The sequence below is a fragment of the Polyodon spathula genome, chromosome 22 (genome assembly GCF_017654505.1).
Source record: "Polyodon spathula isolate WHYD16114869_AA chromosome 22, ASM1765450v1, whole genome shotgun sequence".
Taxonomy (NCBI): domain Eukaryota; kingdom Metazoa; phylum Chordata; class Actinopteri; order Acipenseriformes; family Polyodontidae; genus Polyodon; species Polyodon spathula.
Window position 1 is genome coordinate 28,968,136 of NC_054555.1, and position 25,925 is coordinate 28,994,060.

At 44.5% G+C, this 25,925-nt stretch overlaps 1 protein-coding gene across 1 annotated transcript in view; it reads right to left on the bottom strand.

Annotated features, from left to right (window-relative positions):
* LOC121297183 (acetoacetyl-CoA synthetase) overlaps positions 1–24,976 on the bottom strand; it is a 30,422-nt gene extending 5,446 nt beyond the window's left edge. Inside the window, exons 1-15 of the mRNA XM_041223293.1 lie at positions 24,720–24,976; positions 23,626–23,729; positions 22,700–22,820; positions 21,438–21,551; positions 15,642–15,739; positions 15,082–15,196; positions 13,788–13,869; positions 13,431–13,581; positions 12,318–12,398; positions 11,080–11,204; positions 5,419–5,483; positions 5,186–5,308; positions 925–1,038; positions 439–564; positions 47–116 (exon numbers count right to left, since the gene is read on the bottom strand). Coding sequence (XP_041079227.1) covers positions 47–116; positions 439–564; positions 925–1,038; positions 5,186–5,308; positions 5,419–5,483; positions 11,080–11,204; positions 12,318–12,398; positions 13,431–13,581; positions 13,788–13,869; positions 15,082–15,196; positions 15,642–15,739; positions 21,438–21,551; positions 22,700–22,820; positions 23,626–23,729; positions 24,720–24,855 — 1,625 coding nt within the window. The 5' untranslated portion in view covers positions 24,856–24,976. The remainder of the gene's footprint in view (positions 1–46; positions 117–438; positions 565–924; positions 1,039–5,185; positions 5,309–5,418; positions 5,484–11,079; positions 11,205–12,317; positions 12,399–13,430; positions 13,582–13,787; positions 13,870–15,081; positions 15,197–15,641; positions 15,740–21,437; positions 21,552–22,699; positions 22,821–23,625; positions 23,730–24,719) is intronic.
* Positions 24,977–25,925: the final 949 nt, after the last annotated feature.

A 25,925-nucleotide genomic window follows, 5' to 3' on the forward strand; every position in this document is an offset into this window, starting at 1 on the left:
ACTGCTCGACGGTAGAGCTGTAACAAAGCAGGGACTCAAACCTCACCTTCTCCCCAGCATCACAAGGCCTCCTGTCTGAGGGTTGATTTTGCAGTAGTCCCCATGAGCCCAAACACCTAAAAGAACAGAGCACAGTGAGGAGCTCTGGCCTGAGAGGGTGCTGACGTCAGTGTGACGGAACGGTCAACGTCTACAAGCCAAGAACTGCTGGCACACTGCGTCAGTGCAAAAATAGACTTTATTAAAGCACTGATCTCAAGCTGGGATAGCAGTCTGGGTCATTCAGCTGCTCTGGTATTTACTGCCCTCTGTTCCCAGGGAAGTGGAGATAGAGGGTGGTGCTCTGGCCTTGTCTCCTGCCTCTCGGCTCTGAGCTTGCATTTCAAGAGTTAAAGACTGTAAGTAGAGTGAACAGAAAAGCAGGCAGAGTTACTGTACCAGGGAAGGTGGAGAAGTAGGCTTTGTGGTACTTGCTTCCATTCTCGTCATTCCAGAAGTGGGTTGGCTGGCAAGGAATGGGCTTCTGACATACCAGCTCTCCACTTTCTCCCCACACAGGCTTCCCTGTTTGCAAAGGACATGCAGGAGAACCAGACAGACACATTAGGAAAAAGCATGGAAAAGCACAGGCAGGCACGGGGAGTCACTGGGAAGTGGTGAACAGCAGAGCAAAATGACATGTGCAAATACACTTGGGTGAACCCATAAACTGTGTTGATTGACTGTGTGCATGTCAGCTGTCACCTCACTTACTCTATTATTATGTTTAAATGCTCGGAGGCACAGCCCAAGTCCTGCGGTAGGAAAGGCATTTCATTTTTGTATTAAAGCTGGATTACAAACAGATTCCAAAAGCAAGCTTCTCAAAGGTGACCATCACACTGAACGGTAACCGCTACTCCCAATACAGCGTCTTTACTGTACCTTCATCGTTCCAGGCTTCCACCGCCATTCCCAGATTCCTGGCTTGGATTTCTCCTTTGTGCACGGGAATTGTGAAGTTCTGCCCCATAAAACAGGAAACAATATCTGTTCCACCTTAAAAACAGGAAGAAAAGCAGTTCATTTGCAAGCTGGACCTTTAACCTGCGTACCACAGGCACAGAAAGTAACAGTGAAAGGACACACCTTTTGGACACTATGAGAAGTCCCATGCAATGCCTATAATCAGGGAGTGCAGGCTGTACAACAATATAACAGTCCTGACCAAGACAGGGCTCAGAAACCACTTCAAGCCAAACTACACTATAAGTTGCAGTTTTGATGACCAGAGATTTCATTAAGAGCCAAAAACAACACACTGCTTCAGTATTCTCGTATAGGCAGGTTGCATGTTTCAGAACATTCGTTTTTACACTTTGATTTGCTTCCAAAGGAAAACGTCCAGCCTTCATCTTAAAATCAAGAAAGCCGTAGTGTGGGGCTCAGTGAGCAAAACATGGTTTAAGAACCATCCGATTGGCAGGCCTGCTGTAAATGATCAGTCATAAAAGTGAACGCTTGAACAGCAGCATTTATAAAATAGAAACGATTGCTATACACAACCTACAGCCATTTGAAACAACTATACATTACAACTATACACTAGATCTATAATATAATATCATATAATATATCGTAATATATCATATATGACCAATGCTGATGTGAATTCTACATACTTTAACACTTCTCTGCGTCAGCTAAAAGTTTGCAAAGAGCTGCACTGTCTACTGAGTACCTGCTTTAAATTCAAGTGCTTCTGTGATCCATCTCAAAGGGATCTGAGGTCAGCCTGCACTTCCCCACATTTCAAATGCCACACATGCAATGCAATCCGCTAGGTCTAGACTGCACAGGGCCTTTGACGTTCGCCAGCACATCACTGCACAGATAAAACCCATTCATTGACTATTCCACAGAGCGCACGACAGGGGAATTAGCCAGGCTGCTACGCAGAGTCACTGATTAATGCAAGAGCCGCACGGGACTGCGTGCTTTTTACTGAAAGGACATCAACTACTGCTGCACCACAGAGGATGCAAAAACAAGTCAGAGGAGAGTATGTTTATTTAACGAAGCCTACAGGTTGTCCTTAGGACCATTATTAGCATGCTCTAAAAAAAGGACAGCCTAATTTATGCTTTGTCTGCAGCTGTATATAAATAGGTATACATGGTATATAACCTCCAGAGACCTGATATAGAATTAGTCTCTGCTCCCAAGTGGATAAATGACATCGTCCTCCAGCTATACTCCTGTCTCGCTCCGACAATGAAGGAGATGCTTTGTAATGATTCAACGCGAGGCTTGTTTAACCCTACATCTTTCTAGTTTAAATATATTGCTGTACAGTGTTTTCACTGTAGGTTCTCACGAATGCATTACAAAAGGGCAACTAAATGGATTCTGGTGAATTTTGCCTTTGATTTTGCAATGCTGATGGCCTGTCTACCTAATGGAGGAAAAAACACAGAAAAAACACCTTCAAAGCACAAAAGTATGAGTGGATCGGCGTCAAAGTTAGAACCTCATTCAAGACTTTCCAGCACTGACCCAAACACCACTTCAACATATACACACAATGGCACACTGATGCAAGCAGGGAGCTGGTGAATATCAAGTGTACTGGTGCACAAAGTGACACCTGCTTATGCCCCGCTATTAGCTATTAAAAAGGGGACACCATTATGTATCATCGTTTCTGTGCCTTTTCCATGCCTCTCTCACCTGCCATTCAATAAACCTTAAAGATGACTCTGGTGCTCAGGGGGAGACAGCGAAGGCAGGAAGAAAGCATTTGCCACTCAGCAGGTGCTTTCTCAACTCTCAGGAGGTTTTGGGATCAAGTTGTGTTTGGACATAACCGGGATCTGCCTGGGCACGCGATCAAGCACCACTGTGGTCCTGTCTGAGCTCCAGGCAGTGACTGGAATGGCTTTCAGAAACAATCCAACAGGAGGGGTTTGGGTCTGGCATGCCTGGAAGAGCTGGACTCCGGGAAGCAGTGCTTGGGCAGGCTGTCTGTCACTGTCAGTACGAGGGAGGCCACGCACAGCATGTCAGTTCTGCTCCATGTGTTCTGTGCTGTGCAGATTTGTTTAGCTACACAGTGTTTGGGTTTATTGATTCTATTCAACGTCATGCACTTATCTCTAGAACTGAATTTGACTTTCCTGTTTATGCAATCACACAGCATTAACACGGGCATGAACAGTTATTTCCGGCATTTAAAATATTAAAAAAAAAAAAAAAAAATCATATTTATACAGCACAAAATTCATAATCAGAAATAAAACTGAAAAAACAGGTTTGGCATACGCTAGGTAGAAGGGTATTTCTCCTGAACAAACATGCTAGACCCAGCTTCTTTACAATCCATTTCCATTGAGGTGCAATGCCCGTGAACCTTGCAGAAACACACATATGTTCTTGTGTCATTTACGTGCCTTGAGCGCCATCTAATGGACACTTCCAACCTCTGCATGTAAACTGACTGTGGAAACCCTAAGTACCCTGCACTTACAGTGAAAAGCTGTAGCCTGTTTTCAATGTAATATTTTGATGATGGCTGCCTGCCAATATTAAATGTAATAACTCCTGCCATTGCAAGCAGCTGGTGTGCATAAGTGCTTCACTTAAATCAGGCTTATTTTGCCAGTGAAATCAGCGTTTTGAATCCTGCACGCATTCGAGCGGTTCTTTTTACGCATTAATCCTGATTTGTTTATGTTGACCTGCTTTGACGGTTCAGAAATCTACAGGAACTGCAAACGGAATCTGAGCATGGCTGCAAATGAGCATTTGAACAAATATTTGCAAAGTTCCAGTACTTGATGAAATGATTCGAGGAAGCAAGCTAACGCAGTGTCAGTGAGCCAGGAACAGTGAAAGAAAAATCTCCCTTTAAGATCAATCTCTTGATCTTAACTGACCTGGAATTAAGCTTTTAAATACACTTAACAGCCTCCCACCTGCTGTTAGAGAGACACGCATGTTCAGTTCTGATCGTACGGATCTGAAAGGATTTCTTCAGAGGATAACTGGCTGAGCCAAAAGCAATTCAGAAAACACAGTCTCACACCCCTGATTACTCGAGGCAGTGCTGTTTTGAGAAAGAGCATGGTGGTCGTCATTATTTTATTAATGTTTTTAGCTGAAAAGTATTTTCTATTTCTTTGTCTTGTTTTTTAACAAGGTTGTGGGTTTTCAAGTCTAACACATGGAGACTGCAGGCAGATCTTTATACTGTGCAAGCAGATGGTAAGAGTATTACTGTCTGCAGGTCAACTCACTGACTGAGTTCAGCTGCTCCACATAGTTTACACGTCATGTTGTCTTCGTTGGGTTTTTAAGAGGATTCAGCTTGTGCTGTGGCTTCTAACACAGAGCAGGAATGTATTCTCGATTGAACCTCGCTTGCCTTGCACCACAATGCTCTCCCCATCGCCTGATCATCTGTTTAATATCCTTCCCTTTTAAATGCAGATCCTTTAATCCCCAGAGCTGCCTTGTGGAATAAATAACACCCCGTGCCACTCTTTGTTATTACTGTTCATATTCAATTTGAGACATGCTTAATCAGGGCTGGGTTAACGAGGAGAGTAGAAAACTCTTTAATGTTTACTCAGTCGGTGTGTTAAATACGCTGCTTGGATAATTAGCAGATAATTTTACCAGAATGTGCAAAGATTTCAGTGTGCTTTTTAACCAAATCTAAATATTGCATTATCTAGGTAACTTTTTAATGGCATCTTTTAGATAGTCGCCCTTCATTTACAAGGATAACTGTTGCTCCTGCCTCACAAATCCAGCCCGTACTCAGAGATCTGCCAATAACAGCAATTAAAAGACTAGGGCATTGCAAGGACATTTAGCTCTTACGCTCGTTCACTTTGGAACTCACTTCCAGCATCTATTCGGAATGTCAATCGATATTTCAAAAACTAACCTGAATTTTTTTATTTGCCCTTTCATTAGCGCACTGTTTAGAGTTAGCTGGTTCTGTCTCTAAAGCTGGGCTTGTATGTGAATGAAACAGGTATGGTATGAGTGTGTGTGCATGCTTGCGTGTGTGTGTGTGTGTGTGTGCATGCGTGCGTGCGTGCGTGTGTTTGTGTGTGCGTGTGCGTGTGTGCATGCGTGTGTGCGCGCGTGTGTTTGCGCGTGTGTTTGTTTGTGCGTGTGTGTGCGTGCATCTGCTTACCTGAGATGGATCCCAGCAGAATGTTACTCTTGATGTCTTTGTAGACGTATTCGTAGCTCTGAGGTTTGAGGGGAGAGCCAGTGGACAGGATGGTGTGGAGTGTGTGCAGGTTATGGGTTTCAGCTACAAAAAGAACAAATACAGACTGTCAATGTGTATCACAGATGCACTGAGAACCCTGCTAAACTGCAACACGAAGCAAAGCACAACACAACAACTCCGCTGTCCCTTACCTGGTTTCAGGTTCCTTTCCTCAAGTACAGACAACCACTTGGCCCCGGTGCCAAAAATAGTTATTCTGCAATTAGAAAGAAAACATGCATTAGTGTTAGTTTAGCATACAGTACAATCCGACCTTCCTTTCTCTTATTCTGCACTCTGTGTGCTGCACTAGATGGATATTATTACCTCATTCTACACATCTCTCAGACAGACAGGCAAACAGGCAGGCAGACAGGCAGGCAGGCAGAGACAGCAGGCAGGTAGGCAGACAGACAGAGATGCAAACATGCAGTGCTTTAATCTCTGATAAAGAAAAGAGGCTACAATACAAACCCATTATAGGACTCTTATCACGTAGCACCACACATATGCGAGATGTACCTCACTCCTACCAACCTCGCAATTACAAAGAACATCTCAGTATTTTCAGCAGATCTGTCATTAAGAGTGTGAAGTGAATAAAAGCCTGAATAAAAGCCTTTCTAAGACTCCTTGCTCTCAGATGAGCCACCACAATACACCTCCATTAAAGGTCTCAGTTCCTGCCTCCCATTTCTGTTCAAAGGCTTCTTTATCCTCAATACCAGAAACAACACACACACACACGCACACGCTCATGCTCACGCACACGCACACGCACACGCACACGCACACTATCACTTTCTTAAGATTCTGAATTTTGCTGCTTGACCTTTGTTGATTTGGGCAATTCAAAGGAATAATAAGTGCCAGGTTTACCTGGTGTAATACGCACTTCGGAATACGGTTTAGGGTATGGCATACAAGGGATGGTAAGCTCTTAATAAGGGTGAAGCTATATTTGTTGCAAGTCCCTTTTCTAAGGAATTCAAGTTTAGTGGAAAAAGTATACCCGATCTAGTATGAATGGAGTCTGCTGCTGGGATAGTGATGTTAGATCTGAAAGCAAGAGAAATCCGAAGCAGCCCTCAGCACAGCGATGCAGATCTTTTTTTAAATCTTTTGTTTGTTTTGTTATTTGTAGTAACTTTATCCAGGGTCATTTCCTCTCAACTGGAGCAGTGTGATTTGAACCCGGATTGTTTGGAGCTATTTCTGTGTGGAACGTGATGTGAAGGCATTCTTCTGCAAGGTAAGCCATCCCCGCACACTGATCCTCTTCTCTCTACCTCAGCGCTAGCCCAGGTGTAGACCTTTTCTTTTCCCTGCCCTTTTTACAAAGCATCAATAAATAGCATTTAAACAAATTGAACTGAACGGTTCAGCCAGGGTTATTTATTTTAGTTGACTTGAAAACAGAAACGCTGTCATTAGCGCCAGTAACATTTAAGGAAAAACAACAACAAAAGATCAATAAAGTGGAACGATTTATCACGCAGCTGTTACCTGTCTGCCTTTAACACCGAAAACCTGTCAGCTTCCATTACTTACTATGAGAAACCAGGTTCCAGGTGAAGCCATTTCATTTGCAAATGAACAACAGCCAGGGCTGCTTTTCAGAACAAGACAATAAGTGGGGGAGGTCGACAGGCAGGTCGAAAGGCTAAGGCAACGCTTTGTACAGCAGGAGCCGTGTATGAACCTCTTGACAGAGGTTCAAAGGAGAACGATGCTCCCGTGACAGCAGCTGCTTCTTATTCCACTCAGGTTGTAAAAGGCTTGGACTGGAAACAGAAGAAGAAAGATATATTTACAAGACAGCCCTCCACTTCCAATTGTGACTCTGGAAGATCGTTGCCAGGGAGAAGCGCTGCAGTAAACCGGTGATGGATAAGTGCATTTATTTGCATTTTAACTACACTTGCAGATAAAAATAACTTTTTGCATGAATGGCTTTTCAGAGTTTTTCTTTCCAGCGTTTCAGAGAGCGGATCTTTATTTTGCAATGTCAGTGACATGGCCTTGAGTAAAGAGACACAAAGACACAAAGAATTCAAACCAGCTGCAAAGCTGCAGGGCGCGCTACACAGACAAACTGATTGAGTGGCGCATTCTCTAGAGCAGCACGACTGGAATTGCTGTTTAAATCAAAGGTAAACTAGAAGGAAACTCTAGAGGGGATAAGTGATGTTCGCGGTTTCATTTCTTCCTTGCACATCTATACTGCCATTTTTCTTGGATAAGTATTATTTAATGAATTCTTTTGAAACCAGTCAGCCTATTCAGTTTTGATACCATGTAAACGACCCAGCAGGTTCAGTGACAGACCCGAGGGTTACTGATATAAACTCTGCTGGGTATACAGACTCCCCTGCTAACCAGCTTATTCGACTGAACCGTTTAATTACTGATCGTTATTATTGATCCCTCAATTAGCAGTAAAAACCCTTCACTGCTCTTTTTACTCCCCAATAAACTCTTAACAAGTTTTCACAATGCTGATGCTTCTACGTCAAGTAACTATTCCGTTTTAACCAAATTACTGCCCACCAGCACCAACAGCAATGCAGATTCACCTCCATGCACAACCTTATAGCAATGCTAAAGAGGCGACTGGAGACACTTCCGCATTAGGTATATTGGTCAGGTCCCATCCTTCAATCACAGAAGAGCATGTAATAACCAGTACATGGGAACTACAATGCCACTACATGCACTTCACATTCCCGGACTCTGACATGTATCCTAGATGGGACACCACACCAGATATGTAATGTACATGCATTTATTCGAACTGTGAGAATAATTAGATTTCATGAATAGCTTGTTAAAACAACACCCTGAATCTCTCAGCTAGTGTTATGAATTGTATCCTGAAAGTTCAAAGCAAGCTTTGACAGAGTGACTGGGCCCTTTCCATATCACTGAACTCAACCGAGCCAAGTCCATCAAGAAGCAAATGATGTGGTGAAGCTTGAATACGACAATTCCACTTTGCTGAACAGCACCTGATCGCTCCTGTCTAAATCTCGTCACTGCATTCATTCAGACACACAAAAAAGCTGTCGGGTAGGCATTTGTTTATTCTGAACATCTATTCCATTTCAGGGGTCTGAAGATTTTAGAAAAGCAGAACGACAAAGCCCTGGTACAAAACGTTTCTTACTCTGAAAGTTGAAGTGTAGACAGTGCTGCCCAGTGGGGTTTTAGAAAGAAACCCTAAACGAGGAACTGCAACTGGAACAAAATACAGTGCAGTTTTCAACCAGGAAAGGACTACGAATATACTACAGACTGTTAAAAATAAACACCACAAAATAACATAAAATGCAATGCTTTAATCTCCCCCAACTATCATCTATTGTACTGTAAATGTTTGCAAATTAACCGGTAAAATACAAGTTTACTGAAATAACCCCACAGCTGGTGCATTGCTGAGGTTCTACAGAATTACACTGTTTGTCAATACAGTGAATCCAGCAATACAGGAGCATCATTCGCTCTTAACCATGGCAGCAAGCACTAACCTGTGATAAACTGCACTGATCTAAACGATGGCTCCCTTGCATTATTATCAGCGGTACGTGTTACAGGAGCATTACATTGTGTCCCGGCAGAACAGTTCAGTACAAGTTACACTTCTGTGTAAACTTCAATAAAACATGAGAGAAATCAATAACAAGGCTGTGGAGTACCTGGGGCCCATATGAGAACTCTGCTCTGAAGACGGCAGTATTCAATATCAGCCCTGAGTCTGCTGATCAGATCCCTGAAGATAAGCCCCCCCCCCCCCCCCCCCCCCACCCCCTCACACTGGGGGTGTGTTGTGAGTTTAAGGATGCTGCAGAGACCAGCTTATCCCATTGCAATTCATACCCTGGGTATTTATTACTGAGGACGTTTCTCTTTATTGCTGCAGTGTTCCGGATGCTTGGATCACAAAGCCTGCTCCATCCCCCTGCAAGTTCCTGCAGTGAACCGGGATCACATGGAAAGGGCAATCGAGATGTTTTCACGATGCCTCCTGATGAAGCTGGCTCCTACAGCACGAGGTACCTTAGCTTTTTAATTAAAGAAGCAGTGCTGTTCTTTGACAGCCGAGTCAAAAAGCATGCTGCAATATCTATTCCTCAGCTCCTCAGCAGCGCTAGAGGTCTTCTTTTTACTCTGAATTGTAATCTCTGCGCAGATCTGCTGCTCAGCGGACTGGTGGAAGAACAGTTTTGAAAACGCTACTGTGAGTTAAATGAACTTGGAAAGCAGTTAAAGAAAAGCATGAGCCCATGTGGCATTAACAACTCTTACTGCATGGCAGCGTACGCTGTGCCAGCTTAATAAAATACCATTTCTAATCTCAATTAACTCAACATCTAAAACATCTAGAACAAACTCCCTGCTGATCAAATGTGCCGTACCTGCCAGCTAACATTCCCAATGTGTGCTGCAGCTACACTGAACTGCACTGATCTCACAGCTTCACACTGAAGGAACCGAACAGGACAGCAGTATCAACCGACGATCACTTGGGTGCGGTTTTACAATGTTTAGTAAGGAATTTGTGAAAGGAGGGGGGAAGGGTGGAATGTTTCAGTACACCATTAGGTTGGGTCAGATATCCAGGGGCAGTGGGGGGATGGTAGAAGAAGGGCAGTGCCTGCTTGCTTGCTAGGTCATAAATTCCAGGTTGAAGTGAACATAACAACCGCAACGGAGCGGGCAATCATGCCCCACAGCTATCCTCTATTGGTTGAGTATATGAGTTTAGGGGGTAGGGATGGATAAATTATCTGCTGAGTGCCAAATCCTGATAGGAGCAGGGAATTTTATGTAGAAACTATATAACCCATGCATGTGCTTTACCCCGGCAGAATACACTAGTTACTGATGAAGTGACTGTTATTCTCCGGAGCGCTCTGTATTTTGATGACCACTGCAATAAACCTTTGATGCAACGATCGGTGTGATCGATTGTCTCTGATCATCAGCAAACAAAGTGCAATTAATCAGATTGCTCTGGCAGGATTTCAAGTAAGGAATTACTCAGATGCAAAAGCAAGGCTCGCCACTGACACTGGTACGTAGTTTTACTTTGAACTACGCTCAAGAAAGAAAGAAAGAAAGGAAAGCGCTTCTCATTTACTGGTACACGGTACACATCCTTGCCTTAAAATCTTAAAAAGCTTTTTAAGAGCTCAATCCCCACAACAGCCCTGTTTCTTGTCTTTGAGCTTTCTTGAGACTTAGTTGACCTTTCCCTGAAAACAATAGGGATGAAATGTAACCTTTAACTTCAGATGGCTCCTTCATTGCGATGCCAGACAGTTAAATGTCAATCTCAATATCACAGATGAAGCCTGTCATTCTCCCAACCAATTATTCACAATGACCCTTTGACAGAATCCTACTGGGAGCTGCCTTGCCTCCTCTCCCTTGGCTAATGAAGCTCACTTATGAACAGCACAGAACAGAAAAGCTAAGAGACCGGGGGTATCTGAGACTTGCAGCACGAGACAATGGAAGAGGGTCCTGGTGGGAAGGAGTCGAGGGAGTTGGTGCATTAGATCTATTTTGAATTGAAGTTCCATCTGTTCATCGTTTTCTAACAAGCTAAACTTTGAGAAAACTTACAAGGATTACTTTAAAGGTACGGCATAAAAGAAGCACAGATAGGAGAGACGGCAGCAGTCTTTTTCAAGTCCATCATATTACTGGACACTCCTTTTCCAAAGCAATTCTTTAGGAAGCCTACTGAGGTTATCTGCTCTCCAGATATCCCAGCACACCTTGTCCCTCCCCGTCTGTGTCTTCCTTACCCTAGTCTGTCAATCAAGTCCCACAGCACGTTGGGAGATGGCACTAGTGGAGAGCCATCGTACAGCACCACCGAGGAGCCAGTGGCAAGAGAAGACATCAACCAGTTCCACATCATCCAGCCCGTCTGAGAGAGAGGGCGGGAGAGGGAGAGGGAGGAGAGGGAGAAGGGAGGGGGAAAGGGGGAGAGGGAGAGAGGGAGTAAGATGGAGAGGGAGAAGGAAAGAAAAAGAGAGGAAGAAGGAGAGAGGGAGAGGGAAATGGAGAAACAATCAGTTTTATGGTTCTATAAATGGGACTCAGCATTACACCAAGTTAAATATGATTAAGGAACGACCTCAAGTACGTGGCGTATTTCATAGTCTCTGGACATGCAATGAAGCAACAGCAAAATATGATAAATAATAATTAAATAATAATTTGCATTAGCTTGAGGGTATCCAATCAACTTCAAGTTTCACTGATTTACTGCATGACTTGAGTGTTGATTAACTTTGAAACATGGGAACACAGTAAAGGGCAGGAATGGACGCTGAGAAGAAACACTGTGGCAAGCATGCACCACACAACAGAGAGACAGATCGGCTCTAAAAACATCCTCAGAAAAGACCTGCTCATACTTCTGTTTCCACAGCAGGAACACTGTGGCAAGCATGCACCACACAAAAGAGAGACAGGCCAGCTCTAAAAACATCCTCAGAAAAGACCTGCTCATACTTCTGTTTCCACAGCAGGAACACTGTGGCAAGCATGCACCACACAACAGAGAGACAGATCGGCTCTAAAAACATCCTCAGAAAAGACCTGCTCATACTTCTGTTTCCACAGCAGGAACACTGTGGCAAGCATGCACCACACAAAAGAGAGACAGGCCAGCTCTAAAAACATCCTCAGAAAAGACCTGCTCATACTTCTGTTTCCACAGCAGGAACACTGTGGCAAGCATGCACCACACAACACAGAGACAGATCGGCTCTAAAAACATCCTCAGAAAAGACCTGCTCATACTTCTGTTGCCCCAGGAGGGTAGTGCTAAGTGTTTAGTGTTGTTGTTCAGTTAGCATTAGCGTCACCCAGCCAGATAATGGGGGGGATACAGACACAGTGAGTCACTGTATTCTCGGCTCCCCCAGCCATGGCATCGCCACCATGGGAGAACCCTTAGCTGCCCACTCCCTGCCAGTCAGGGCGAGGGTGAAGCAGGAGCGGACTGGACTGTCGAGGACTGCTGGAAACTTACAGTGGTGTAGTAAATGATGACATCACTGCTGCTCATGTTGCCATGGAGAATGTGTTCCTTCAGATGCTGAATGAGGGTGCCCTGTGGAGAAGAAAAACAGAGAGAGAGAGAGAGAGAGAGAGAGAGGAAGAGGGAGACATTAACAGACTGTACCACTCGCTCCTCCACTAGAGCAGTTCTCAATGAACTGTTCAGGATTGGTTGTCTTTTTATTATCAGCGTGGCCACAAAACAGAATCCAAAACCATTTCCAAGCTGTTATGTGAAGTGGCTGAGAGGGGCTGCACTGCAAAGTCTTACACTGTGCACATAGCGCAATAAAGTGAAAAAGGACCGCGTGACGGAAAGGGTCTTGTTTGTTACACTGATAAGTCACCAGTATCAGAGTAATGGCAAGCCAGAAGATGTGCTTACAAATGTTAAAAAAGAGAACAGTTTCACAGTAGCTTGTAAGCATAACAGGAGAGGCAAAGAGTTTCATGAGTTCAAAGTCTGAGTGTACGTTAATTAGCCCCTCGGCGAATATGACATACTGCGAGATTTCACCGCAAAAGAAATACACTCCCTGTTCTCACTGAAGTCAAGCAACACCTCGCTGAGGAAATGATTGCGATGTGCCTGTAGAACTTGTTAATGCGAATGCCAGTGAAGCAGCTTCCTGTCAGACAGGGCGCTGCTGCCCCCCAGTGGATCTCCAAAGACATGACTCTGGCATTTCAGAGACAGCAGTTCCCTACAGACTTGAGATCTAAAACAAGCAGCTCTTTTCATTTGATCTATAGACGGATTAATACAATGTTACTTCACCCATACACTGATTCCCGTTTGTTATATGCAGTGTATATCCCAGAGGTTAGTCTTATGCGTCACTAACATTGCAGAATGGACCATGCATTTAGGTGCCCTGGCACATCCTCCGCTCTCAGTACCTACCCCTGCAGAATGGACCATGCATTTCGGTGCCCAGGCGCCTCCCCTGCCCTCAGTACCTACCCCTGCAGAATGGACCATGCATTTAGGTGCCCAGGCGCCTCCCCTGCCCTCAGTACCTACCCCTGCAGAATGGACCATGCATTTCGGTGCCCTGGCACATCCTCCGCTCTCAGTACCTACCCCTGCAGAATGGACCATGCATTTCGGTGCCCCGGTGGTTCCTGAAGAGTACATGATGAAGAGAGGGTGACTGAAGGGCAGCTGCTCGAACTCCAGCTGTGGATCCTGGTCTCCTTCTTTTCCCATGGCCAGGAAGTCTTCCAGGAACACACTGCAACCCCACAAAACAGACACATGAGATGCAGCACTGCCTCTGCGGCATTATATCCAGCGCACTGCAGCTCCACCGAGCCACTGCATCACCCTTGGAGCCAAACAGGCGATGTCCAGGGTATGACTGTCAGCATGATGAGGTCACCGATGACATCGTCAAGCCCCTCCCCTCCCTGGCACGAGGTCACCCTGGCGGAATCCTACCTGTTCGGGATTCTGGAGAGATCTGTAACGTCTCTTGAACGGACATACGGGATCACTACCACCTTTTTCAGGTCAGGTAACCCTAGAGATACAGGTGAAAAGGAAAGAAGATGTTGTCAGAGTGTACAGGACTGTTTTAAAGAACGTTCTAATGAGGAGTGCTTTGTTTTGTTTTTTTTTAAACACATTTTGATGAATTAAATCAAGGTTACAGTTCATAAAACCTTTTGCATCTGCTTCAGAGATATTTTATTAATTTAAATCTTTTTCTTTTTAAAGCACTTTTTAACTTAAGAGAGTGACTATAAACAATATTTTAAAAAGTTCTGTTAACAGAGCATACTTTCTTGAATGCACTTTACACATGTGGCTAGAGCGCCACCTGCTGTATCAACAGGCACACAGCACCTGAGCTCTAAGGCCTTAACAAAGAGGGTAGGAGCAAGGTAACCTTGTCAACACATCTCCTCCTAAAAGGGCATTTGATTCATATCAACCTCACACTCATGGTGGCAGCTTCATATCAATCAGACATGTTTCCTAGCAATAACAGAAGCATGGATATCATTAGCGTTTGCAGGAAGCACCTTCACTCTGAGAACGTCTTGCTTATGTAAAGTGGCTAACAGCACTTCACATAAAATGCCTCAATTCTCACAGCAGGGCAGGCAGTGCCTCCAGATCACATCCCATTTGTTTTCTGCAGAAGAGCAGAAGGGGTAGAGGTGGGGGGGTCTAAGGAGTGATAATCAAGGCTTTAAAATCCACATTAGCATTCTTAACATCATCACTGGCCCCTCTCATTTTGCTGATAGCCTTTTTGGTTATTAACTTTACAGGGTATGCAAAACATTGCAGCACTACAGATCAGAAATAAACACCCTTTCCTGGTACCTGTGCTCCAGATCACATGGTCTGATCAAAAGGTGTGACTCTGAACTGAGAAACCAAGTGGAAGAAGAAGAAACTTATCATCTATAGAGATGGCGTTTGAATTTTTACACATAAACCAAATTAAAGAACAAAAAACGACAAACAGAAGATCTTCAGCACAATAAAGGGCGGCGCAGTGTTGCTAATGCTAACAAGAGGAAAGAGAACATTGATTTAAAACCCTTACGTAGCATCCTGGGGTCCAGGCTGAATCACGAAACAGGTGAATACAACTCCTGGTTAGAATCTCCCAGCTCTGGTTATATCTCAGTTTCCAAATCCTCTGACAATGGATCATTTCTGTGGATCTGTCCCGCTTAAACAGCCTCAATATCCCAGGAGCTCTCAGCAGGAAGCCTACCTTTGACTACGCTCTGGAGTTTCTCCATGTGGTCATGTTCCTTGCCGTTGTACACAACCGAAGAGACGGAGAAGATGAGTTTGGGTTGGATTTGGGAGAACCGATCCAGGACTCCCTATTGAGGATGAGAAGCACAGCACAGACAGGGAGGCGTCAGAGACACAAGGGAGACACCTTCTCATTCACCAGGGGTGGGAGAGTCACAGACTCTGCAGTAAACTAAAAGAACGTCTTCATCTAGCAGACACACGTCAAGCCAAACTGCATTTTAAACATGTGTCTACCAAGACCAAGGGAGCCTATATTAATATATATTATATTAAATGTGTCCACTGGAGGTCACCGGAGTCTACAAAAGATCTGCAGCCAGTAGCTGTTGGTGTCTCTTTGCTGGCGCTGCAGTGGTATCATGACCCCTGAAGCGTTTGTGCGTCCCCTCCTAACCCCAGTTTGACAACTCCTGAGACAAAGAAATACACATGGCGCTCAGTACAGATTGCACCTTATATTCTGCAACAGCCCGGGCTCCCTGACTGAAATACAAGGCTGCAGCTACTCACGTTGACCCCAAAGTCAGGTGAAGTGGAGCTCCAGATGGCTCCGATACTCGCAGCTGCCAGCATGGCCTCCACGGCTTCAATGCTGTTGGGTAGATAACCTGCAAAGCAAAACCAAGCCGTGAGCAGCCATACACCTCACTGCCAAGAGCACAAGAACTGAAGGAAGAGGAGCAGAAGAGGCAGTGCGGCCCAGCAGGTCTCCATGCATTTACAACTCCCTGTGTCAACAAAGTGCTTCCTGCATTCAGATCCGACTTACATCACTGTGCTTCCATTCACACTGTCTCAGACGCCTGCATTTCAGAAACTATCAAAACACTTTACAACACGTCGACATTTTATAAAGAGATCCTTAAACTGAAGTTTCACCCTAAAAGCACCTACTGCCTTCTTTATTTCTGTTGGAAGTGCCAAATGGAAGTGCAGTTCAGGCCACGCTATCAGCTAGACCAGGGGTGATACCAGGAGATATCTAATAACACTTGACTGGTTCAGAAACCATAAGCCCTTGCTTTTATACTGACACTTAAACTGTCATGAAACACAATACCTCCTTGGGCTGTTTGCACACAGCCTATCCCACAAGTGCAGGCAATCTAGATCCTGCTGAGAGTTCCTTTAGTGGCTCGGAGCCAGCTAGTCCTGTAGCTCTATGCCTCTGTCAGGTGTGCTGCACGGTTAGCTTGGTCTCCACACACCTGCACAGGGAGTGTCTCCCTAGTGTCACTGTGAGTCATGATATGAAATTCGACACCTGTGATCTAGTAATTCATCTCTGCAGAGCAGTGGTGCAGTAGAAAAGTTTAGAGCCGTTCATTTGGCAGTTTAATATGATTTTGTGTTCATACCATGCCTTGCTTTACCATGGCTAACCCAGTTTGTTATCATGCTTTACCATACCCATTGTTAATAATGATTGCACTGTGCTTTACTACGCTTTTACTACAGTATACCACGGGAAACTTAAAAGAGCAGCTCTTCCGTGCCGTTCCGGCTCGCTTTGGTCTCACACCTCACTCTGCCTGCGTGGTTCCTGGTAGTCATCCACAGTGCTAAAGTAACACAATTAACAGGGTGCATTATGCATTGCAACAATCTAAAGCATGCCAACGAACACAGTAACCTGGGTTAGAAAAACTATAAAGATTGTAAACTCGTACCGATGGCTTATCAGAATGTGTTGCACGGTTTAACGGGTTGCACTTGTCTTTGAAATGTGTATTTCCTTACTGTAGCGTGCCTGTTATCAGCAGCCTCTATTACAATGCTTTAACGTGTGTGTCACTTCATATCTGTAAACACTTCAAACAACTCAGCTGCTACACTTGCTGGACCCTGTAATTCCTGTTTGCTGTTGTTTCAATAGGAATGTGTTTTACCCTCACATGGGTGCAGCACCTGCACTGCATTCTCCATGTCAAAGAAAGCCAGCTTTGTTGAGAGATGCCCTGCTATGCTCTACTCTATACTGCCCTAATAAAAGGAGCTTTTTAATTGTGATGAACCTGCTCTCAGACCCAGTAATCAGAGCGCCATGGGCCAGGCGGGCAGGAAGAGGAGATCTATAAGGAGTGCCCTCGCTCCTGCTGTAAATCACTATAGCAATGGAACAGGAATCACCAGGGAATGGAAACAGGCAATCAGCTCGAAAAGCAGATCTTGGCAAGAATAAAGAAAACCAGCTGTGATTTATACATGCATGTCAACTGCAGTCATAATAAGCCATCGTTTCCAACTGTGATTTATACATGCACGTCAACTGCAGTCACAATAAGCCATCGTTTCAGGAAAGCTTCGTTACTTGCATGCAGTTTCAAGAGTGCGGCTTGAGATCTCAGATTAATCCACTGGAATTACATGAACACACACAGACGCACACACTGACACACACACACACCTGTTCATTATTCTATCTTCATGAGCAATGACCCACAGTGTGCTATAACTTAGGCTTCCAAACTCCAGAACCTCACAGCACACAGACCAAGTCATTTTTGCCCTCACTTTGATGGACAATGCCAGTATTTTTCTCACCAGCCAGCCCGAGCTTCCAGTGAGAGCGCTTGTGCTTCTCTGTCTAGGTCACATGCCCCCAATCCCATGCTGATCCCCGCTTGGCATGCTGGGCTATTATGTGCACTTGGCTTGTCTGCAAGATCAAAGTGCCAACTGTCCACTAAGAATAGCCACTGACCTAAAAATGCGAATTCACCAGGCTTCAAGTAGACACCAGTGAATGTGAGTCGCACTGAGGCTTGCTATGACTCTGTTTGTTCAGCTGATTGCTTCCCTAGCTTAGCTGATTAACTGATGGGGCTGATGGATTTACTGCTGGACTGAGTAACAGCAATGCTAGCAGCGTGTTGGAGGGGTGGCAGCACCTAGCGAGTACGTTATGAAAAGCCTCAGTCCCTCAGATTGAAATACAAAACAACAGGCAGCTTCTTATTCCTCTGGGGTAAGCCCTGTACATTGTCCTCACTCTGCTCAAGTCCTCCTTGTAAATGATATCTGTTTTTATGTCCAGGTTAAATGGCCACATGGGTTCACATTAGCTATTTTAAACCCCTGCTGCTTTCTGAAGCATGCTGTTTAATAAACAAAGAATCAATTGGACACACTCATTTAGTGGGATGTTTTTGTGGAATGTGAATAAGTGGCTGTCTGATCGTGCGAGCTGCGTTAGGACTCTTTGCAGAATGAAAGCGTATCACCCACGCAAAGGGTGAGACACTGCCAGGTTATAGGCATGTAATATGGTGCTTTGTATGGATTTGAACACTGTCACAATAAAGAGGCTTTTTAAAGAAACATATTTAATTAAACAACCACTGGCACTATGGTATGATTTAATCCAAAATGTATATCAGGCCACAAATACAATCTTCTCTCATTTAAAAAACATCTGCCACTTTTGCTTAAAGATAGAGTTAGAAGTTTATCGTTAATGACACTGCACTGTTCATGTGTAAATTAATAAAAACTAAACAGACTAAAAATTATTCTATAGCCAGATTAAAAAAAGATTGTTCAATCTGGCTGTATAAGAAGCTTTAGTCCTAATATGTTCTGAAAATAAATTAAACAGGATCAAAACTAAATGCAATTTGCACCCTTTTAATAAAACTGTTCACGTTACACATCTCCGTAGGGTCTCTCCTTATGGTCTGTGCATGAATTGTCCTGCAAGTTTAATCGTTTTATTTTAGTATAAAAAACGAAATGAAGCAAATTCTAAATTGTAACTCTGGCTCGACACGCTCTCCCATCCTCGAACAGAACCCCATTCACTGAACTCGCACACACACCTTGTGTGCTTTGCTAAGAGTACAGCTCTGAGCCGAGTCCTGGCTGACAGGCCGTCTGCACTGCGCTGGCAATCTGACCACACTCCCCAGGGAACAGCCTGGCCAAGTCTACCGCTACCAGGCAGCCAATGAAAGCTCCCCCTCTCTGTGGATTATAACCCAGGCTCCGGTCCACTCAGAGCTCACGTGCAGAGGGCCTGCCCTGCTCTCTGGCAGGAATCTGTCAGTTCAGCTGAGTTCCATCTGCAAACTGCAAGGTCTCCAGGTTCACTGCATTGACTGCATTTGCACCTGAGCACAGGCAATTAACTGCAGGCCTCTGTATGAAAACAGGCACAAGCAGAGGGCTCCACACAAGAATGCAGAGCCAATGTGCATCTGAAGTGAGAAGTTAAAAAGTAATGCAGCGCCAACGTGGAACACCACAGCCAGCAAATAACCATGAGACCCTTTCCAACTTTCCTAAAGGGGTGCAATCAGGACTGAACAAACCTGCGGCACAAGACGGGCAATCAAAGTGCATCCCATTCATTCTAAGAGGATTATGCAACTTTCTCAACTGGGAGGGCTTATCACCTAACCCCAGTACCTGTATATGAAGTACTGTGAAAGGATCCCCAGGAAACAATGTTTAAAGGCATGATCCTGCTTCCCTCTGGACACCTGCCCGCGGATTCTGCTCAGTGTGTCGTGACCTAGCGTCCCTGTTATGTTTTAAATTCAGTGAGTCACTCGGCACCACCTCGCTCCCATCACAGCCTTCCTATTCCCAGTATACCTGGCCTGAGCTCCCTTTCAGAACTATAACAGACAGGCGCTGGGTGAAAGAGCAATCTACTAGAGTGCTGGCATGACAAGGCTGCTGTTAAGCAAGATGCAATCCATCAAATAAAGCTGAAGGGCATTCTCTGCAATTACTCTTCAAGACTCGGGCTGGGCGGACACTGCACCAAATTACACAGCTCTGCTGAGGAGCTGTTATACAAGCACCAGCAATCAATGCTCACAGGCGGACAAAACACACACTCTGAACTGGAACCTTTGCCTCGTTGCACCCCCATTGTGAAACAGGGCACAAGCAAGTGGACTACTATGGGGTGTCCAGTTCAGTTAGACTAGCATTGGAGTTTCTGCCTGTAGAATGGATTTCGAAGGGGATCTCTGATTTAAATAGTAATGCAGCTGGGGGCAAAGTAGCAGGAAGCTGCTTGTAACAGGCAGGAGTAAACCAGGGCTGCAGAGGAAGATATCTGAAAAGATCCTGAATCTAAATGCACAATAATGCAAATGCTGCGAGCAAGCAAGCTACAAACCCAAATCGCAAGGAACTTCAGCCTAGGGTATGTGCAACACTGAGGGTCTAGGTAAACCAACCACCCAGTTATTGTTGTGTGCCACCTCTCCTCTCTCCCTTCCTGTGCTGTGAGAAGGCAGTGCAACTCCCCTGCTGTGTCCTGCACACTAAGCTGACTTCTTACTCTTAAACACCCAGGCCGTGCACACGCTCTTCCCTTCTCAGAACTACAAACTAACCAAGGGAAACCTGCTCACCTGTCGTTAGGCATCCACATTGTGCACTGAAACCTGAAAGTCTGCCCAAGTCTATTTCCCTGCTTACATAAAACAGGCCTATAAATGGCATAAGAGCCAAGGCAAGGTTTCACTAGGTAAGCCAGAGGTAAGTGGATTACTCTCACCATGCATGTGTGGGAGAAGAGCACACAACTTGTAAACACTTACAAGCATATAGAAAAGAACACCTGCCTTATTGATTTAACAAGGCAGTGCCACAATTTATATATTTATATAACTAAATTATTTTCCTACAACTCATGCTCTGTAATGCTGTAGGAAAATAATTTAGTTGGGGCTGCCTAATATTCCATGAACTCTAACTGAAACACCTGCAGAAAATGTGAGTTCCTGTGTCAATCAGGGTACTTTAAAACATCTCCATTCCAAACCGGGACTGGACAGCCACAGCCCTCTAGCCAGTCACACAGCAGGGCTGGCTTGGTGCAGGCCCATTAGCTGATGAAAGGGATGTCTGTAAGAGCTGGAAGGCATGGGCGAAGGAGCATTAATAAAATGACAAGCAAGGTCAATGGTTCTGGCTGTCTACTGTTTCAATATATTGGACTCACTCAACAGTCATTTAACTCATGAGCTGTTTAAAGTAAGTCTGTTTCAAATCATTAAATACAGTTTGGGAAGAGCTTTATATTGGAGCCCATGAACCGCAGTGTAATTACATTGTAATAACTGGGTAACTATCAGTGTAATTGCATTGTAATAACCAGGTAATTCCAAATGCTCTTGTTAAAAGGATCTTGTTGTTGCAATGGTGTAACAGTATTTCCATGCTATTCCACACACGTAACCCCCCAGTAGATACCACATAAGAAGAACAGTGGCTAGTTTATACTCTGTTATGACATGGTTCCACGTGCCCTGAGATCTGTGTGGAGATAAAGAAGAGCTTCCTCACCGACCACCCTGTCCCCCGTCTTCACCCCCATCTTCCTCATGGCAGCAGCGTAGAGCGCGACATCTCGCCTCAGCTCCCTGAACGTCACCTTGGTGATCTCCTCCTTCGCTTCCGCTGCGGGCCACAAAGAGGGCATCAGTACCAACAACATGCCAGCCCTGACAGCACCCGGCACAGGGTGCCTGCTAAACACTAACCTGTGTGGCACAGCCAGCTTGGCAAACAGCTGTCTTGCATTCGGAAATTGCTCTTTGCATATTACTTACACAGCCATATTGTGCAACACAAACAATTATACAGTATGCAAAGACTAGAAGTTTGATCTATAGCATGAGCATGCACACGCACGCGCACACGCATGCACACACTAATGACAATCCGAATGTACACCCAACAAATCTAAATAATACAGGGACAGAAGAAATGGAGCTGTGCATTTTGCTTCATGACATGTCAGCAAACGTCAGCAAAAAGTTCCATATGCCACATTCACCTGGAGTATTATTTTATAATTAATTTAGCATTACAGGGTATGATTAAACCAGCTAACAGTGTGTAATATCCTGCTTCCCAGGAATAGTAAAATCATGCTTAATTCCTGGAAAGTAGAGTAATTAAATCTGAGGCCCAGCTGCAGCTCAGATGCACTGCCAGCAGGAATGAGTAAGTCTGCACTCAGCTGAATTCAAATTCAGTGGATTATCTTAAGTTAACTGGAGAAGCTGCAGTACTCTAAACCACACCACCCTGATCACCGGCACTCCGCACCCCTACACTATGCACATGGAACTATACTCATCTGCACCCATCTGAGCTACTAGCATTTAATCACTAATTAAAATGACTGCTATCTGCGCAATGTACTTTATGAGGCAACACTGCTGAGTAATTGTTAGTAATCATATTGATTTATACAGTCTGTGCCAAGGTGCTTTGGGCTAAGTTGAGAAGCTGCCCTTCAGTTTAGTGTGGCTGGCAACTAGAACGGAAGAGCAGCTTCTGAACTCAAGCCAAAGCACCTTAACAAAGAAATAGAGTAGGTCAACTCACTGTAATAAAGAACCACAGCGAAACACGTCATTTGAAGTTACTTACTCACAGGTGGAGTGGCTGTGAACTTTGATGCCCCAGAGCCTTTGGCACGTGTAACACATACCAATATGCTGCTGGGTTATTTTTGGAAGACAATTTAAACAAACAAATTGCAGAGAAGAGCCTTCTGCTCAGCTCTAATGTGGTGGACTGTGATCCCATTCACTCACTTGCTGCATACAGAGCTATTTTGTCCTGATCCTTATGCTTCAGAAGATTCTCGGCGTAGTTTAGCTGGCTGCCTCTAAACCATTCAGGAACATCAGAGATTCTCTTTGTCCGGTCAACCACCTGTGAATAACAGGAGAACAACCTGTGAGCTGCTGTCCTTGAGGGGGAGGGGTTACAGGAGCGGAGGGACTCCACAGAAGGCAATGCGGCAATGCCTCATCTCCAGATCTGAACTCTGTGGCTTGCCTCTCGTTTAACATGGCATTCTCAAGCCTTGCCAGATCACTGTGCTGTAAATACAACACTTGTCATTGGAACGTACAGGCTGAGGAGATGGCCAGCTGGATTCACGTTGATCAGATCAAGCCCTGAATGAAAGACGTTCACAGAGATGTGCCTAACTGGCTTGAAGCGTAGGCCCTGCTCGTAAACCAGACATCCCATAAAAAGATAAAAACACAGAAAACGGGCATCAAAGTTAAAGAAATGCTGATACTCTTTCATAAATAGCACGAAATACAGTACATGGAACTGCATGAAATACAGCACATGGAACTGCATGAAATACAGCACATGGAACTGCATGAAATACAGCACATGGAACTGCATGAAATACAGCACATGGAACTGCATGAAATACAGCACATGGAACTGCACGAAATACAGCACATGGAACTGCACGAAATACAGCACATGGAACTGCATGTTCATGTGTGGGGTGGAACTCAAAGTCATTTCTATGCAGAGCGTGTTCAGGGTGTTGACAGATGAAATAAGGTCCAGTGTTGTGATGAGTTGCGACAGTCAAGGCTCTGATGTGATGGCTGCTGCCTATGTTTGAACAACCTTTGCTATCTGACAGCCCATATAAAACGCTTCTCTAGGAAACCAAACCAGCAGTTTATCTCACTGAAAACAGACTCACCTCCTCATACATGCGGGAGCACACAATGCCACAGAACCGCCACACCTCTGCCCAGAACTCCGGGTAGTTCTCCACAGACCACTGGTACAGCTCATTGTAGTTCGCTGGAAACACAAAACAAAGATCTTAGGCTCAGAATCAAAGTGAGTCCACGATCCTCCTCTTCATTAAAGGGTTTGGAGAAAAAGATATTACAGTAAATGGGACAACAAAAATGTGAATACAGTTAAAAGTCAAAAATATCATCAAGGCTCCCTGGCCTGTCAAAGAGTTCACAAGCTTGACAGTAACCAAGCTTGGCTGTATCTTCAAGCTGCATACTAAAAGAATGTGTCACTTATTCATACACTCACTGCAAGGCATGGAATGTCACTGTGTGACGAGTTTGCTCAATTTGCCTACAGTAAGGAGTGTTTACACAGTCCCAGTGCTGTGCATGCCCTATCCTGTAGACCAGGCCTGGCTGATCAAGCAGGAATTGCTGGCTGCTGCTGCACTGGAGTTATTCAGAAGGGTGGGCTCCAGACCCCTGCTGCTATTGCAAAGTCCTGGAGAGAGACCACTGCAGTGCTGTGCTTTTACTGTGCTGTCTTATCATTTCCAATGGAAACACAGACTTGTTTTATTATTATTCAAGGCTTATTATAAAGTGTGTACACTTATTATTTAAGTATTTTATTTTGTGTAAACCTGTTTATATGACCCTAATAATAAAATAATTCTTAAATGTTACGATTATTATTCTTATTACTATCATTAAATATTACTTAATTTTGTTGCATGCTCATTTATTATTTACAAAATTTTAATTTTTTAGATTCGACCAAAATAACCAGCACATTCTACCGTCTCTGAGAAGCTGGCCAACTCAGCGTATAGAAACATACAAGAAGATTATTTTATTTTCAATTGTTTTGCATTAATGCAATAATACAGTCTGTAAAAACAAACAAAAAAAATCATTCTCTCATGCAGCTTGCTTGTTTTCAAGAATCCACGCATCAGACGACAATATAAGCATAAAGCGGCAGAGCTGACATCATTCATCGTGTGCTGTGCGTGTGTGCGCTACAGGAGTACCCTTCACCACTCACCCAGTTTCAATCCAAAATCTCTGTTCACCTCTGATCTGAATTTGTCCATCTGGGTATTCTTCTTGGAGTCTGGGTACCACATTACCTTGGACTCCATAATCTCCTCTCCCGTTGTTGTCTTTGTGTCTCTGGACATGACGGCAGCAGCCCTGGAAGCTGGATAAAGCGTTTCTCTCCGGCTAGTATCACCTCTGATCAGATGCGACTCTCACAGGTTTCTGAAGGCAGTGTCGCCTCACCCCCCTGACAAGCTGGCAAAGACCGACTCTGTGTGCCAGCGCGCAGGCTCCGCCCCCTCCCCCGCCCTGCCCCGCCCCTCTTTCAGAGCGCAGAACCACCGCGGGCAGGCGCTGCCTCTGCGTCCCTCCCCATTGAGAAATAGACCGCTTTCCTTTTTCTAAAATGTCTTGCAGGGAGTTTATATAGTGAGCGTTTAACTAAAAGGAAGGTATGTTTTACTTCAAATAAAACGGGATAAACGACGGGGAATATAGATAGATAGATAGATAGATAGATAGATAGATAGATCAAAAGATATTTCTATAATAAGCTGACTTGGTAGTTGAACGTCACCATAACAGAAAATAACATTATGAGGTGTGCAGTATTTATTGTAACAGCGTGCCAGTATTGCAGATATACATTGTACAGAATGATCTTAATTATAGCCTGCTCTCTAACATACAATCCCAGCCTTGTCACACGAGGAGCGGAGTGATAGCGATCAGCAGCGCACCACACTCATGCACTGATATGATTGGCTGACACAAACCTGGTTCCACATCAGCTGAGAGTCCTGGGGGGGGGGGGGGGGGGGGGGGGGGGGGCGGAGGAGGAAAAACAAAATCTAGCTCGACCAATAAAAAAAAAGAATAGATACTGTTCGCTGTGTTGTATTAACCAATTGTTCTATTATCAAAGGGGAGGCGTGACCAATCAGAGTGAAAGAATTGGATAGACTTCATGGGTGTGCCCAATCACGAGATACTACTGCAATCGAATGGGCGTTCCTTGTTCCTTCATTGCTGCTCAAATCAGAAGCAGATTAGAGTGTGAGTCAAGCAATCTGAACCTTAGTCGAAAAGTCTGCACACCTGAATAGCCATTCAAAAGTCGTAAAGTGGCACTGCAAAAATAAACAGGGAGTACATCAAATGAAATATGAATACAGTAGCACACATTAAAACAACAAAAAATCTCACTGAG